Genomic DNA, 17,258 nt, shown 5'->3' with positions numbered 1-17,258 from the left:
AAGGGAACAAAGATGATAATAATGTGATTGATGTGGACTTCTAAAAGCTTTTGATAGAATAGGCTGTCAGCTAAATTACAGGACAGGAGCATACAAAGTGGTCTGAGTAACTGAGATAGAGGGGAGATGAATTTTTTTTCAAGCTGGAGGAACATATGCAATGCTGTTCCCATTAGAGTCAGTATTCAGTGCACTGCTTTTCATCATATTTACTCATGACTTTGGCTTGGATGTGCAGGTTACAGTTTCAAAACTTGCAGATAACAGAACTTTGAAATAATTGAGAGTTGTGAGGAGCTAATGATAGACTTCGAGACTTCAAAGAAAAAGCCTAGTGGAATGGGCAGACTTGTGGCAAATGCAATTTAACAGAGATTTGTGAAATGACTGGGGTAAGGAATTATAAACTAAAAGGTATAATTGGGAAGGAGAGGTAGGAAGGAGGGGGTGCTCCAGAACAGAGACTGTTAACGAATTGTTGAAAATGGCAATAAAGTTTTAAAAAGATATTAAGATGGTGTGTGGTTGCTGTGATTTATAAACAGTAGTACAGATTACAAAGAAGCTTACTGACTAATCTTCATAAAACATTGGTTGGTTCTCAGCCAGAGTAATGTGTATAATTCTGAGTGCCACACTGTCAGAAGGATGCAAAGACTTTGGGGAACATGCAGATAAGATTTCTGAGAATGGATACGTGAATGAGGGATTTTGGTTTTGTAGATAAATTGAAGAAGCTGGGGTTGTCCTTTATTTGGATTAAAAAAAACAAGTTGAGAAATGATATGATTGAGGTGTTGAAATTGTGAGGCATCTAGTTACATAGATAGGGAGAAACTTGCGACAGAAAGGTTGATAGTAAGGAGTCTCAGGTTTCAAGAACCAAAGATGACCGGAGGAAAATGTTTTGTGCAGCAAGTGGTTAGGATCCAGATGCATTGTTTGAGAATAACAAGGCAAATTCAACACGGCTTTTCAAATGAAATTGACTGGCTGTCCAAAGGAAGGTAAAAGTAGGACTAGAGAGAAAAGGTTGGGGAATGCATCTGGCAAAACGGCTGTTAAAGGGAACCCTCCATGCTTGATGGGACAAATGGTCTCCTTCTGTCTGCAAGCATTCTGTGATTCTATGGTTTCATTTATTGTCACTCTGTCTATTGCACAACTCCTAAAATTTGTTGAATTAATGGCACCTGAGGTGATATGTATCTATCATAATAAGAAAAAAAAAATTCAACTCATTGTATATAATGGCTATCTGTTCTTACATGATCTGCTGCTAATTGCACTTATATTCTTTTTTTCAGTCTCACCTGAAGAAGTGAACAAGAGAGACATTGTGTTCCTTATTGACGGATCAGAGAATGTTGGAAACACAAATTTACATCTTGTCCATGATTTCATCAGAAATACAGTTGAGAATCTAAATATTGGCAGTGACCGAGTGCGAGTGGGTCTAGCACAGTTCAGTCACAATGCAGAAACAGAATTCTATCTTAACACCTATTCATCAAAAGCTGACATTCTGCGTCATGTCAAAGGACTCCAGTTAAAAGGAGGCACAGTGCTCAATACTGGCACAGCACTGGACTTTGTCTTTAGGAACCACTTCACTAGTCGTGCTGGAAGCAGAAAAGAGCAAGGGGTTCCTCAATTTCTGGTGTTGTTCACTGGTGGTACATCAATGGATGCTGTTAAACCATTTGCAGATAAACTAAAGCAAGCTGCCGTAACGACGTTTGCCGTTGGAGTACGAGACGCAGATTCAGCTGAGTTACAAGAAATTGCAACTGGCCCCAATTTAGTTTTCAGTGTCAAGGAATTCCGAAATCTACCCCATGTACAGGAAAGGGTGATGACACCATTGTCGATACTAACTGCTCCAACAGTAACAACTAAAGAGTCAAATGTAATTGCTGGTGAATCAGTGGTTACGAGTGAAGAAGGTACACAAACTGGGTTTTGTGCTTTACTTATCGGTGCATTTCTCTAATACTTAGGATGTTTAATCTTCTAGAAAGAAGATTATACAAGATTAGTTGGACATTTGTTGGTAATTATAAACCCTGAAACATCAAGAGTGGCCTTCTAGGCAGGCCACCATACTCTCATAGAGTGGCAGTGCAACATTCAACTATACCCTCCTGACACATAATGTGTGCTTCTCATGGTGTAGCGTTGTCTGCTTTGTTGCCTGTAAATCACTTTATTTCCCTTCAGCAATCAATATTTTAGCTCACTTCTGTCTCTCAGTGAATGTTTAACCCTGGAAGCCATTATTTCTTTGAGGCAGTTAACTTCAGGGTTCCTTGTTTTAGCAGGGAAAAAACCGAGACTGTCAGCACTGTTATCTGTCATCAGTAATCATTGGCCTACTGTGGAGCAACATTGTTCTCTTGAATTTGCTGAATAACAGAGAACGTTCTCTGAGGCATTGTTAGGCTCTTTTCTTTCCTGTTCTATTGGTTTATGAACATGCTATAGGAATGTCAAGGGTGGTGCCATCTGCTATTCGGCCTGCTGTGTTGCGACCTCTCATTACAGAGATGCTGATTGGATGCGCCAATGCTTTGACATGCACGCATGATTATGGATTGCACACCAGGATCACCATGAGTGTCGTCAACTCGACTGTCACCCAGTACTCACCTTCGAGCTTTGTCTTGGTTGGCCAAACAGAGCTAGTGTGGAAGACTTCATGACTACTGCCAGGCACTGACCTGCATAATTCACTGACTGTGCTCAGAAATCAGTTGGAGATTGAGGGAGTGGAATCACATCCAATTTTGGCACAGGACAAAGTTAGTAGGTAGCGCCTACAGAGCGATATGCATGTAGTCAATGCCACTCTACTTCATGGGGAGATCAGCATTCCTTGTGAAACACTGTGCTTTCTCTGCTGATAAGCGAGAGTGAAATATAGTTAGTTGTCTTCCAGAGAAGAGAGAGGCACATTGACCTCCCTTACACAACAATGGATGAAATACTACAAAAAATGATGTGCATATCTTCAGCTCCAAACTGCTGGGCACATAAATGTATATTGCCACAGTTCATTGCAATTACAGTTGTTGCTGCAATTTCTGTGAAGACACCCTTACTGAAGTGCAGATGTCTCAAACTTTGTTAGCCTGAGAGCTTCATGTAGGGAAATTAATCCGTCAACATCCTTGGCTGGATACAGCATACAGCTTAGAACCTCCCCTCCTCTTACTGCTCCTTCCTTTCCCAGCAGAGTGTCAGACTCTAATGGCCCCTTTCAATTCTCGCAATTTTGCTGAATTTCAAGGGGACTACTTATTAATGAAGCCAGATGTGATTTGTTCTGATGTCTTGAAGTCAGCAAAAAAACTTAAGTAAAAACCGAAAGAACTGTGGATGCTGGAAATCAGAAACGAAAACAAATTGCTGGAAAAGCTCAGTAGGTCTGGCAGCACCAGTGGAGAGAAATCAAAGGTAACATTTTGGGTCCAGTTTTCCTTCCTCAGAACTAATGGTAGCTGGAAAAATATCAATTTATATGCAGGAGGCTTGAGAACTTTAATGTCCTTACCCCTTGCTTTGTTAGCACACTGTCTGCTATTACACACAATGCATTGTTAACCACTATTAGTCCCCATTAATAACTATTCACCTTCCTAGCCAGACCAATATCCACCCTTTTGTCTGTGTGGCTGTTTTCCCTCTCTTTGGGCCCTATCCACATCGAACGTTTACTCCTTAATCTCTTCCCCCTACCGTATCTTCTGTGTATAAACCAACATTTTCCTGGCTACCATCAGTGTTAAGGAAGGGTCACTCAGCCTAAAACATTAACTCTGATTTTTCTCCACAGATGCTGCCAGTTCTGCTGAGCTTTTAGAGAATTTTCTGCTTTTGCTTCTAAATAAACCTTAAGTGCCTGCTGCCCAAGTCTATTCGGTGCAGACATTTGCATTAAGAAACATTTGCAATTAGAAACACTAAACATTTGTAGGATTTGTGAAGAAACATGAAACTGGCTTAAGAACACCACTACCTTCTCCAGGACCATCAGGGATGAACAATAAGTGCTGAACTAGCTAATATCACTGTGAATGAGTAACAAAAAATTATAGAACAGGCAGAATAGACAGTAATTCAACTGTAAGTAGTTAACAGTAAGAATTACTCAAATTATTCAAGAACTTGATGTTGGATCAAAGATCAGATTGTTGTGGTATTATATACTTTCAATTCAATAATTGAATTTGGTTTTAATATATTCTTAATTGAAGATTGGACTTTGAACACAATTTTGTTTTCAAAAAGGTGCAACTATAACAAGAATATCCCAAAATATAGATGGTGCATGGAACTATATGATAAATACATTGATCACAGATGCAGCTTCATTAATTTTGCTCTCATTGTTCCTAGGAAAATCAGTGAATCTTCCTTGGAGTTTAGCTGATACAATCAGGATAATATAATGCCCATTGTTTTTGTAGCCAAGAAAGTGTACCAACCTCAAAGTCACAACAGATTCCACATGATTCTAAATTTGTTTCAACACTGAAAGACATCCACAAATTACTTATTACTATTAGCTGTAATTAAATAATTGAACAGTTAATTATTTAAGAATGTATAGTTCCCATTTCACTGTGCACTCTTGTAATCAGTTCCTGAGTCTAAATATGTCCCCCCAGCAATTTGATCCAAACATATAGACTACCATTGTATTAGGAACTTACTATTGTACATGGAATTGTATGTTAAATTTGTGAAGAAAACTTTCAGCATTGGTAACCTGTCTAACTGGTAATTGAATAATAATGGTTTAGATTCTAAGAGTTGGTTTATTCTTCTCTATGTTATGTGTATATTCAATCTGATGGTGAAGTGACAAGTAGTGGCAATTAACAAACTAATTAGCAAATTGTTGGGGGAGAAAGAGAAATGTTTTGAATTTTAGCAACCATTAAATTAACCTCCATGCTCTATAACCTTGAGTTAATTCATCACTCTTTGTTCACAGTAATGCTCACTGTAAAATTCTAACTTTGCTGTTGAAATCCCTTTATAATGTCATACCCCTCCCCCCCACATTTGGAGCCTTCTCCAGATCTAGAATCCTCTAAGAGCCCTGTGCTTCTTTCAATCTGGCCTTATGCATTGAGTACTTCCTTTGTTGCTCTATTTTCAGCCTTGCCTCCAGGAATTGAGGCAGAACCTCTGGAATTTCCTCCCTAGACCTCTCCACTCTCACAGAACCTTTGAAAAGACCTTGTTCAATATATTTGTGTTCCGGTTATGCTCTGGTGAAATGCGTTGGGATGTTTTGTGGTGTTAAAGTTGCTATATTAGTATAAAATCTTTTGCTGTATTATATAAATTATGATTTTCTGCTCTTTCCTTACATTTCTATTTAGCTCCTGCAGCCAGGCAAACAGATATTGTCTTCCTTATTGATGGCACACTTGGAATGGGTAAAGCATTTCCCCTAGTTCGTGCATTTCTGCTTAAAGTAATCCAGGAACTCGACATTGGTCCTGACAAAGATCAAGTTGCTATGGTGCAATATAGTCATGACTCAAAAACTGAATTTGGACTTAATACTTACGCAAGTAAAGATGAAGTGTTGGCTGCAACAACAGTGCTCAGACGGAAAACAGGAAGAGTCCTCAACACTGGCGCAGCACTGAACTATGTTACAAGAAACGTCTTTATCGCATCTGCTGGGAGCAGAAAAGATATGGGAGCTACACAGATTCTGGTGCTGATCACTGCTGGCAAGTCCAGGGATGATGTTGGACAGGCAGCACATGCTTTAAAGAGAGCTGGTATAGTGCCCATTGTTATTGGAGCCAAGGCTGTCCATTCTGCAGAGCTACAACAGATAGTTTATTCTCCTGATTCCATCTTTATACAAAAGACCTTTCAGACTATAGCACAAATCCAACAGCAGTTGATATCGATACTGAAATCAGTTTCTCCTGAACCACTTGACGGTAAGGATCATTTAACAATACATTACAATTTGCTGATAGCAACAGAAAAGTATTTTCAAAATATCAAATAAGCAAGAATGTTTGTTTAAAGCTGATGGAAAAGACAGAATCAAGTACATGGTGCATTTGCAAATTCATTCTCAAGTTTTAGCACAAAAGATGAGAATGTAGTATTTTGCAGGTAGAAATTGGTCATTCTTGAGTTGTACAATGATTGTCACCAAAACAAAACTAACCTAATATCCATAGTACACGTCATCATCAAAAGTGGAACGTACTAACGTACAAACCTATGAATTAGGAGCATCACTAAACCATTCTGCTTCTCTAGCCTGATCCATCACTCAATAATACCATGGCTGATCGGATTGTGACTTCAATTACATTTTTCTCCATACTCTCGATAACCTATGTGTAAGCAAAAGTTAGAGAAAGAAGAAGAAAAGAAGTCAAAGAAAATATTACCAAAAATCTTCACTTAATAACATTAGTTGGTTACTAGAAAAGAAACATGATGCAAAACATAGATGAGATGTTATAAGCAGGGTAACATTCCTGAGGGGAAAAAGGCTTTTGGAATGTACGTTTAAAAAATATTTTCATGGCATGTTGAGGGTGCTGACAATGTCAGCATTTGTTTGTCCATCCCTGAATTCTCTTGAACTGAGTGGCTTGCTGCACCCTTTCAAAGAACAATCAAGAGTCGCCTCAAGTACGTCAATCTGGATCACATGTAGGCCAGACAAAGCAGGCAGATTTCCTGCCCTAATAAAGGAGATCAGTGCAACAGATGGGTTTTTCAAATGGTGAGACTAGCTTTCAATTCCAGATGTAATTAATTGAATTTAAATTCCACCCTCTGCCATGCAGTCAGAACTCCAGGGCACAAGAACTAGGAGTGGGAGTAGACAATCCAGCTCCTCAAGCCTGCTCCATCTTCTAATGTGATCTTATCTTGACCTTAACTCTACTTTCCTGCAGCTCCCCACAACCCTTCAACCCATCAATGTTTAAAGATCTGTCTATCTCCTCCTTAAAGTTATTCTATGTCTGGACTTCCACCACTATCTGGAGCAGAGACTTCCACAGATTCAAAATCCTATGAGAGAAGTAATTTCTCCTCATGTCTGTTTTAAATTTGCCATCGCTTAATCTAAAACCAGGATCTCTTGCTCAAAATTGTCCCACCGCAAGAAACGTCTGTGTTACATCTACATTGTCAATCCTTTTTAGCATCTATATAGCCTGAAACTTAAATGCTCATTAGACCAGGCTTTTAGGTTACTGGTTCGCTGACATGACCTGCACTACTGTTGGCCTCACAACTTCCATCAGAACATACACATTCTGCTTGTCAATCTTTTCTCCTGTCTTTGTTTATGAGAGTCGTATCCTGGACTTCCACGATTATACCCAATGTACTGCAGCTGTTTACCTCCTGGAGTAGGCCAAGCTAGCTGACCAGCAGTCTCTCTGCTATTGCCACCTGCCATCAAGCATATTAGAAGGATTTACAGGCTGATAATAAACCTGTTGGACCACACTGTCCATGGCCAACAAATCCTGGCATGAGATTCAAATCCAGAACTTTTGACCCAGAAATAGATTCTATGCCACCCATCCACAGTTACATTGTAATATTAAGAAAACTTAGAAAACATCAATAATAAATTAATCCTAATGTGGAAAATCTAAGAAAACACAAGGTTTGGATCTCACCAAATATGAAGCCTCACATTCTCCTCACACATGAACGAGAGGTTGTGGAGGTGGGTTTACTGGAGATTGGGAGGAACGTTTGAAGGGCTACTGGAAAGGGTACTATGAGGAGAGCTTTGAGACTCTTTGCAGCATCCTTTGAAGGGTTCTTTGCACTAGACTTTTAAATGAATCTTTCTAGCAGCTATTTCTTCTTCCTATTCTCTGGAGAACTCCGTAGGACAATTGACTTCATTGCTGGCCTTTCTGTTCACTCTTAAACTGTCCTGTGTGCTGGGATCTTCATCATAGAGGATGGCTGTTGCATCTTGAAGCTTTTTCATGACATCATCATGTGATCGTGAGTTAAATGTGTTTGCTGATTGTTCAACTTCTCTTCACTCCCCTATTCTTAGTTCCTTAGTAGACAAACCTCTACAAAAACCTCACACAATTGTGTAACATTCTCATTGTTTAGCTCATTCAATTTACTTGTCCATTTCTACAGTCCCCTGTTGGATTTTCTTAACCCAGAGAGCTGTCATCTGTAACGCATTCTGACCACAACTTTCATCACACACCATTTGTAGTGGATGAGGTAATCTCATTTCATACCATAGAGATGATCAATGTTCTTAACAATATTATATTTGTTCAAAGCTCCTTTGGGCTAAGAGCATGATCACCTTCAGTTTAATTGATGGCTCAATAAAAATTCTCCATTGATAATGGACCTTGCAATCAAGTCTTGATCCACAGAATTAAAAAAAAAGCAAACAAGTTAGTAGGGTAGATAACCTTGTTATTTTCACTGACACCATTCAAAAGCCATCGGGTGACCAAGGAGCATTGTCCAGGTAGGTCAGAGATTTTTTTGGTAAAATTATTAACTAAAAAATTATCCTTGACAATAAGCTGTAAGCAAATTTAGGATATAGACCAATGTCAAAATTGATTGGGTCACCCTTACCTTGTTGTTTGCCCTCCACACACTAGCTTAATCCTTGAATAACCCTTCATTGCCCTGAATGAGAGACAACCATTGGCTTCACTGTAGAATCATCTGCTGTACTTTCAACAAGCAGGAATGTTAGATCACACTATTCTGAAGAGATGGACTATTACCAGTGTGTGTGTCATTTCTTGATTGACCATCATCAGTTGTGGCTGTAGAAGCCAAATTAAGTGGTGATTCCTTTCACAGTTGGCACAAATGAGTAGCATTGGCCAGAGATTGCCCAATTATTTTCCTATTCTGCTGGGCTTTTCTTTTTGCTATCTGGTCATTTGCTGTATTTTCTACTTTATCTACCTATTTCCTGACTGCTGAGTTCAATTAGTCATCAGAACTTTCCATTCATTGACCCCAATCCTTTGTTAATTTGATACCTGGCGTACTCTCTTGATTAAATCATTGCAAAAGGAAGACTAGACTTTTGAATGCAACAGGAAGAAAACAATTATACAGTTCATGAAAGAGAATCAATCAAATTAGAAGGCATGACATCCGATTTTCATTTCAATACATTGAGGTTATAGGGAAGACTTGCATTTATATAATAACAATTTTTGTGACCAGCAGATGCCTCAATGTGCTTCACAAGCAATGTAGTGCTTTTTGAAATGTGATCATGACAGCTACTGCATTCACTAAACTCCCCAAATTCGAAATTGTAGTAATGATCAGATAAGCTGCTGTGTGCCATTGACTGAGAGATAAACATCCGTCAGGTCTCTGTGGGGTAATGTCCCTGCTTTGGTTTGAGATAATTCCCTTTAACATTCACCAGACAAGTAGATGTGGTTGAGGTTGAATATTTCACCTGTAAAACTGCACTTCCCCAAGAACCTTATGATTTAGAGGCAATTGGTCGACTAAATGGGCCATGACTGACTCAGTTGCAGAAAGGGATTCTACTTTAGAAAACAGGAATATTAACCTGACAATAAATACTTCTAAATTTGTGTAGGTACCAAAACGAGCCCTTTTATTTTAGCCATTATCTTGCAACCACATGTTAGGTGACACAGGGTCATTCTGCCAATGTCAGTAATTTTTGACTTTGACTTAAAACAGCTGGTTTTCCAGCTGCTGTTCTCCTAAAAGAAAAGTCACACATAACTGGGTGAATGTATATTTATGTCAAGAAATTGATTTGTGGCTTGCACTTCACGGATTCAAAGCTGAAATCTGCAATATACCAGCTATTCTGAAAAAGTGTTCCTTGAAAGCACTCATTTAATATTATACAATGTAGCTTGCTTCAAACACATTTGTAACATTTCTAAACCATCACATACCTCAAAATACAATGAGTTTTAGATGCTGTAGTGGGTTGGCTGGATTTAGAGCTTAGAACTCCATAATGTGATATATGAAAACATTTGTAATTAGTTCATTAATTTCAGTTCCTAGGACAGGTACAACAGTGATTATCTTACCTTTTAGCAATTCAATGACTTTAGAGGTTAGTTAAGTAACTTATTCTAGATTGCTACTATGTTTTACTTAGGCTGTTGATCTAACTATATGCTTCAAGTTGAAAAACTTTGGCACAATAACTGGCCCTGATACAAAGCCAAGTTTATTTTAAGAGGGAATGAGATTGATATTTCCATTGAAATTGGTGGGGGGTGGTGATGAAAGCCTGATCTCTGGAACCAGCCAGTTGGACCACACACACATGCAGTTGTGCTGGCACAAACACACACATCCCTTTTGTCTCTGGGCTGAATTAATATAAAAACTAAAACAACAAGACCCTGGTGATCATACCAAACACAGCTAACTCCTAATAAAAGGCAAAGAACACGACAAATCCTTCAAAAAGCTTTCCTTTCAATAAAAAGTATTTTATCTCCAAGTCACATAACCCAGTGGCAGCTATTTAAGTACAGGGCCAACAGTGTTAATGACTGACAGGTTTCTCAGTGTTCATTTGCTAATTATGATGTGGAAGAAACTTGAACGTAAAGATAGTTTGCTGTGCTAGTAACTTGGATTCAAAAACAAAATGAAAAATATCTAATGTCTGATACTCAAAATTCTGCTCCAAGATTCCACTTCTGTGACAGATAACTTCAGGACAACAGGTTTCTCATTCAGTTCAACTGTATGATTTATCTTTCTGGCAGGACTCACCAGATCTTTCTTTTTTTTTTGTTGTTTTACATAAATGCAAAATTTATTGAGGGTGTGATAAACAGCAGGAAACACTCTTGGATTGTTGTGTGTATATCATGGCTGTTTTTCGAGTTGTCAAAGGAAAAAGTGAGTCATAAAAAGAAATCCCATTTTATTAAAAAGGTTAAAAAAAAGCATTTCACTAGGACCAAAATTTCAGACTGATAATATACAGTGTATTTATTGAATATAATACAATCTTCATTTTGGCCCCAGTATCTAATTATCTTATAATTTATAACATTCCCATTACCAATGATCTCACCTGGAACATTTCTGCTATGCGCGATTCAGTAATTCATTTAAATCTACTTATTGAATCATTACTGCAATCAGGACAACTTTTCCTTAAATGTACATCTCAGGACTCGTTCAGCTGGATTTTCTTCAAAGGCTAAGGAAAAGCATTGGCTCTGTAAAAACTGAGCCCTCCTCTGAAGCTACTCCCTGTCATACTTTTATCTCTGAGAGACCTGGACAAGGCAAACTGATGCTTTATTATAGTTTGGATACTAATACTACAGTATTATCGTTTGGATGTGGAGTTGAACAATTAGAAAGCTGCCTTCACTCTAAAGGACTGCAGCAGAGCTCTCAATATTATTCTTAATGCCCTATAAACCTCACTCCTCATTCCCTTACACAACCTTTGCCACCTTAAATCACCCTGCTACATGCCCTTCAATAACTCCTGGGTCACTGGGTATCACTGTATCTACTATTTGCATATAAAGAATCTCTGTGTTATGGACAGTAAAATGATAAACTTTAACCATAAGACCATAAGACATAGGAGCGGAAGTAAGACCATTCGGCCCATTGAGTCCACTCCGCCATTCAATCATGGCTGATGGGCATTTCAACTCCACTTACCCGCATTCTCCCTGTAGCCCTTAATTCCTTGTGACATCAAGAATTTATCAATCTCTGCCTTGAAGAGATTTAGCGTCCCAGCCTCCACTGCACTCTGCGGCAATGAATTCCACAGGCCCACCACTCTCTGGCTGAAGAAATGTCTTCGCATTTCTGTTCTGAATTTACCCCTTCTAATTCTAAGGCTGTGTCCACGGGTCCTAGTCTCCTCGCCTAACGGAAACAATTTCCTAGCGTCCACCCTCTCCAAGCCATGTATTATCTTGTAAGTTTCAATTAGATCTCCCCTTAATCTTCTAAACTCCAATGAATACAATCCCAGGATCCTCAGCCGTTCCTCGTATGTTAGACATATCCCATTCCAGGGATCATCCGTGTGAATCTCCGCTGGACAGGAAGGAGTATGTCCTTCCTGAGGTGTGGGGACCAAAACTGGACACAGTACTCCAAATGGGGCCTAACCAGAGCTTTATAAAGTCTCAGTAGCACAACGGTGCTTTTATATTCCAACCCTCTTGAGATAATTGACAACATTGCATTCGCTTTCTTAATCATGGATTCAACCTGCATGTTTACCTTCAGAGAATCCTCAAATAGCACTCCCAGATCCCTCTGTACTTTGGCTTTACGAATTTTCTCACCGTTTAGAAAGTAGTCCATGCTTGTATTCTTTTTTCCAAAGTGCAAGACCTCGCATTTGCTCACATTGAATTCCATCAGCCATTTCCTGGATCACTCTTCCAAACTGTCTAGATCCTTCTGCAGCCTCCCCACTGCCTCAGTACTACCTGCCTGTCCACCTATCTTCGTATCATCGGCAAACTTCGCTAGAATGCCCCCAGTCCCTTCATCCAGATCATTAATATATAATGTGAACAGCTGCGGCCCCAACACTGAACCCTGCGGGACACTGCTTGTCACCAGCTGCCATTCCAAAAAAGAACCTTTTATCCCAACTCTGCCTTCTGTCAGACAGCCAATCCTCAAAACATGCCAGTAGGTCACCTCGAACACCATGGGCCCTCACCTTGCACAGCAGCCTCCCGTGTGGCACCTTTTCAAAGGCCTTTTGGAAGTCTAGGTAGACCACATCCACTGGGTTTCCCCGGTCTAACCTACTTGTCACCTCTTCAAAGAACTCCAACAGGTTTGTCAGGCACGACCTCCCCTTACTAAATCCATGTTGACTTGTTCTAATCCGACCCTGCTCTTCCAAGAATTTAGAAACCTCATCCTTAATGATGGATTCTAGAATTTTACCCACAACCGAGGTTAGGCTAATTGGCCTATAATTTTCCATCTTTTGTCTTGATCCTTTCTTGAACAAGGGGGTTACAACAGCGATCTTCCAATCATCCGGGACTTTCCCTGACTCCAGTGACTTTTGAAAGATCTCAACCAACGCCTCCGCTATTTCCTCAGCCACCTCCCTCAGAACTCTAGGATGTAGCCCATCGGGGCCAGGAGATTTATCAATTTTAAGACCTTTTAGCTTTTCTTGCACTTTCTCTTTTGTAATGGCAACCATACTCAACTCAGCCCCCTGACTCCCTTTAATTGTTGGGATATTACTCATGGCTTCCACTGTGAAGACTGATGCAAAGTACTTATTAAGTTCTCTTGCTATTTCCTTATCTCCCATCACTAGGCTTCCAGCATCAGTTTGAAGTGGCCCAATGTCTTATGTATTGAAAGAAACTTTTACTATCATTTCTAATATTACTGGCTAGCCTACCTTCATACTTGATCCTCTCCTTCCTTACTTCTCTCTTTGTTATCCTCTGTTGTTTTTGTAGCCTTCCTAATCTTCCGATTTCCCAGTGCTCTTGGCCACTTTATAGGATCTCTCTTTTTCTTTGATACATTTCCTGACTTCCTTTGTCAGCCATGGCTGTCTAATCCCTCCCTGGATAATCTTTCTCTTCTTGGGGATGAACCTCTGTACAATGTCCTCAATTTTACCCACAAACTCCTGCCATTTTTGCTCTACTGTCTTCCCTGCTAGGCTCTGCTTCTAATCTATTTTTGTCAGTTCCTCTCTCATGCCCTCATAATTACCTTTATTTAACTGTAACACTATTACATCCGATTTTGCCTTCTCTCTTTCAAACTGCAGACTGAACTCTACTATATTATGATCGCTGCTTCCTAAGTGTTCCCTTACTTTAAGATTTTTTATAAAGTCTGGTTCATTACATAGCACCAGGTCCAGAATAGCCTGCCCCTTGTGGGCTTCATGACAAGCTGTTCCAAAAAGCCATCCTATAAGCATTCCATGAATTCCCTTTCTTTGGATCCACTGGCAACATTATTTACCCAGTCCACCTGCATATTGAAGTCTCCCATGATCACCGTTACCTTGCCTTTCTGACATGCCTTCTCTATTTCCCGGTACATGTTGCACCCCTGGTCCTGACCACTGTTAGGAGGTCTGTACATAACTCCCACTATGGTTTTTTTTACCTTTGTGGTTCCTCAATTCCACCCACACAGACTCCACATCATCCGACGCTATGTCATTCAGTGCCATAGATTTAATTTTGTTCTTAACTAACAAAGCAACCCCGCCCCCTCTGCCCACCTCCCTGTCTTTTCGATAAGTTGAAAACTCTTGGATGTTTAACTGCCAGTCCTGACCCCCCTGTAACCATGTCTCTGTGATGATCATAATCATTCACGATGATCTGTGCCATTAGTTCATCTACTTTGTTACGAGTGCTACGAGCATTCAGGTAAAGTGCCTTAATGCTAACTTTCATATCATTAGAGATATTCGAAGTCATAAGATGTCCTAAGTTATCCTTCCTTTTTGCTGCATTCCCAGTCTGTCTCAAGTTTAAATTTCCTGCACATATGCTATCCTGCCGCTTATCTTTCCATTTAACTCCATACTCCCTGTCGCTTTCACTTTCCCTTCCCCCCAACTCAGAAGTTTAAAGTCCTACTGACCACCCTATTTATCCTCTTCGCTAGAACATTGGTACCTGATCGATTCAGGTGAAGACCGTCCCAACGGTACAGATCTGCCTGGTTCCAAAACTGATGCCAATGCCCCATGAAGTGGAATCCCTCTTTCCCACGCCAATCCCTTAGCCACGTGTTTACGTGTTTAATGAGTCAGAAGGGCTTTAACTGAAATGCTTCATAATGAAAGGAACTCCCATTTCAAATAGCCATTCAAAACAACATAAATGCTGTCAAAGTGTCAATTTGTTACAAACATGGACAACATCACAGAACTCTAATTTTTTAACAACAATGTAAAACTTTCAGTTAAACCGTGAACACAGTGACTTGCTGAGATAAGTGGCTCTGGAACATTGGAAAGATAATAAATCATTCACATTATATTCCACTATAATAACAGAACTCTGGTAAGTCTAAACAATGGAGCTTATTGCAATTCCACCATTTTTTCAGATAAGATGGCATTTCATTTCCATTTCAATCAATGGAGTGGAGCATGTGCTTATTTGGAACAGCTGAGCTATTTATTTGAAGACAAAGTTCTCCTGGCATTTAAACTGACAGCCAAAAACAAAATAGGAATCATGGAAACATATTGTTCTGTTATTTTGAATATATTGAGTCACTTTTTACACAAAGAATGGTACTGTAATGCATCTGAACACTTAGGAAAACACTGATCAATGTAATGGCCAACATAGCTTTTTCAGCACTGAGGCCTATGATGAATTACTGCAGTTAAAAGACATTTGCAATGCAATACAACATATAATAGCAACATTTGTCATTCCCAATACATGTCTGTATATTTTTGACTCACCTGCAGGTGCTGTCTCATTGTTACAGACTCCCCAATGGGATAAGGTTTTTAAGCCTTCAAAATCTGGAAGGAGCAAGTTCAAATTTGCTGTACGACTCACAATGTCAACCCTGACCTCAGGAGAGACATATGTGATCAGAATCCAAGGCCTTCCCAACTCATGAAATGGCATGATGTCAGGAAGGAAGAGGAAAACCCATTTTTGTAGTAAAAATGAAAGATTGCAACTTTCCTGACTCTATTCTCCAAATATCTGACTGTCCCTGTCTAATGATTATGATACAGTATCAGTAACATAAGCTTTTGTAGACCTGGAGCAGTCTCAAATATTACAACCTGCTTGTAATGTTTAGCCATTTGTGAATTGAGAAACCTGTTGCCTCTAAAGACCTTATCAACTCGTAATGGCATTGATAAATAATGGATTTACCCTTTGCCAATTTAAGCAGCTCTTCCAAATGAATTCAAAACTCAGCCAATAAAACCACTTGATATACTTCGTCTGTTAATTTGTCCACAAGATTGATTTCACTCAAACGTTTGTACGCTGCCTGATATCAAATGAAAAATAATCTGTCCTGCATTGAGAGTCATAATTATTCCATTTGTATCCAATATTAATTTCTCTGAATTTCTCTATTAGCTTTTCCATCCTTATTGGTATACCTCACAAAGTTAGGCTGATTACTTTCATATCTATTGTTGAAAAAGTATAGGAACCAATTAATAGGGCAGTAATAGCAGAACGTTTTGAAAATCATAATCTGATCAAGCTGATTCAGCACGGCTTCATGAAAGGAAAATCACATTTGACAAATTTATTAGAGATTTTCAGGGAAATTTTAACCAGAGTGGAACCAGAAGATGTCATAGAATCCCTACAGTATGGAAGCAGCCCATTTGGCCCACAAATCCACACCGACCCTCCAAAGAGTATTCCACCCAGACCTATTCCCCTACCCTAACCATACATTTCCCCTGAATGATGCACCGAGCTTACACACCTTTGAACACTATGGGCAATTTAGCATGTTTAATTCACCTAACCTGCACATTTTTGGACTGTGGGAGGAAACCCACGCAGACACGGGGAGAGTGTGCAAACTCCATGCAGACAGTTGCCCGAGGCTGGAATCAAACCTGGGTCCCTAGCGCTGTGAGGCAACAGTGCTAACCACTGAGCCACCATGTTGTACTGTATTGGGACTTCAAAAAGATGTTTGACAAAGTACCTGATGAAAGGTTATGTTGTAAGAGCCCACAGAGTTGGAGGTAGTATATTGGCATGGAGTTAACTGACTGGGGATAAAGAGTTCTTTTTCAACTTGACAGCTTGTGACTATTGGGATTCCATATAGATTAGTGCTGACATTGCAGATGTTTACAACATATAATAATAACTTAGAGGAAGTAAACAAATGTACAGTAGCCAAATTTACAAATGGCATAAAAACAAAAGGTAGGTTGCGAGAGGGATACAAACACTTTCTAGAGAGGTTTTGATAGGTTGAGAAAATGGGCAAAACATTAGCCAATGGAGTATAATGTGAGTAAATGTGAAGTTGTTTATTTTCTCTATGAATGTGTGTGTTAAGCTCAAGGATCATTTTGGATCATTGCCTTGATTAGTTATAAGCTACTGACTTTGAAGTTGGCAGTGCGCTATTATTTAAACAACAACAAAAACGTAATCCATCCCCGATGCCTTTGAAGGAATGCATAGAGTCATACAGCACGAAACAGA

General features: G+C 39.5%; 1 protein-coding gene across 5 annotated transcripts in view; it reads left to right on the top strand.

Moving 5' to 3' along the window:
- LOC140481978 (uncharacterized) overlaps nt 1-17,258 on the top strand; it is a 160,860-nt gene that overhangs the window by 134,894 nt on the left and 8,708 nt on the right. For 4 of the 5 annotated variants that reach the window (XM_072578757.1, XM_072578759.1, XM_072578758.1 and 1 more), the window contains 2 exons: nt 1,308-1,946; nt 5,394-5,972. In XM_072578757.1, the coding sequence (XP_072434858.1) occupies nt 1,308-1,946; nt 5,394-5,972 (1,218 nt within the window). The remainder of the gene's footprint in view (nt 1-1,307; nt 1,947-5,393; nt 5,973-17,258) is intronic. The other variant, XM_072578760.1, reaches the window with a different exon arrangement.

This window comes from Chiloscyllium punctatum, chromosome 10 (genome assembly GCF_047496795.1).
Source record: "Chiloscyllium punctatum isolate Juve2018m chromosome 10, sChiPun1.3, whole genome shotgun sequence".
NCBI lineage: Eukaryota > Metazoa > Chordata > Chondrichthyes > Orectolobiformes > Hemiscylliidae > Chiloscyllium > Chiloscyllium punctatum.
This window is presented reverse-complemented; position numbering and strand designations above follow the sequence as displayed.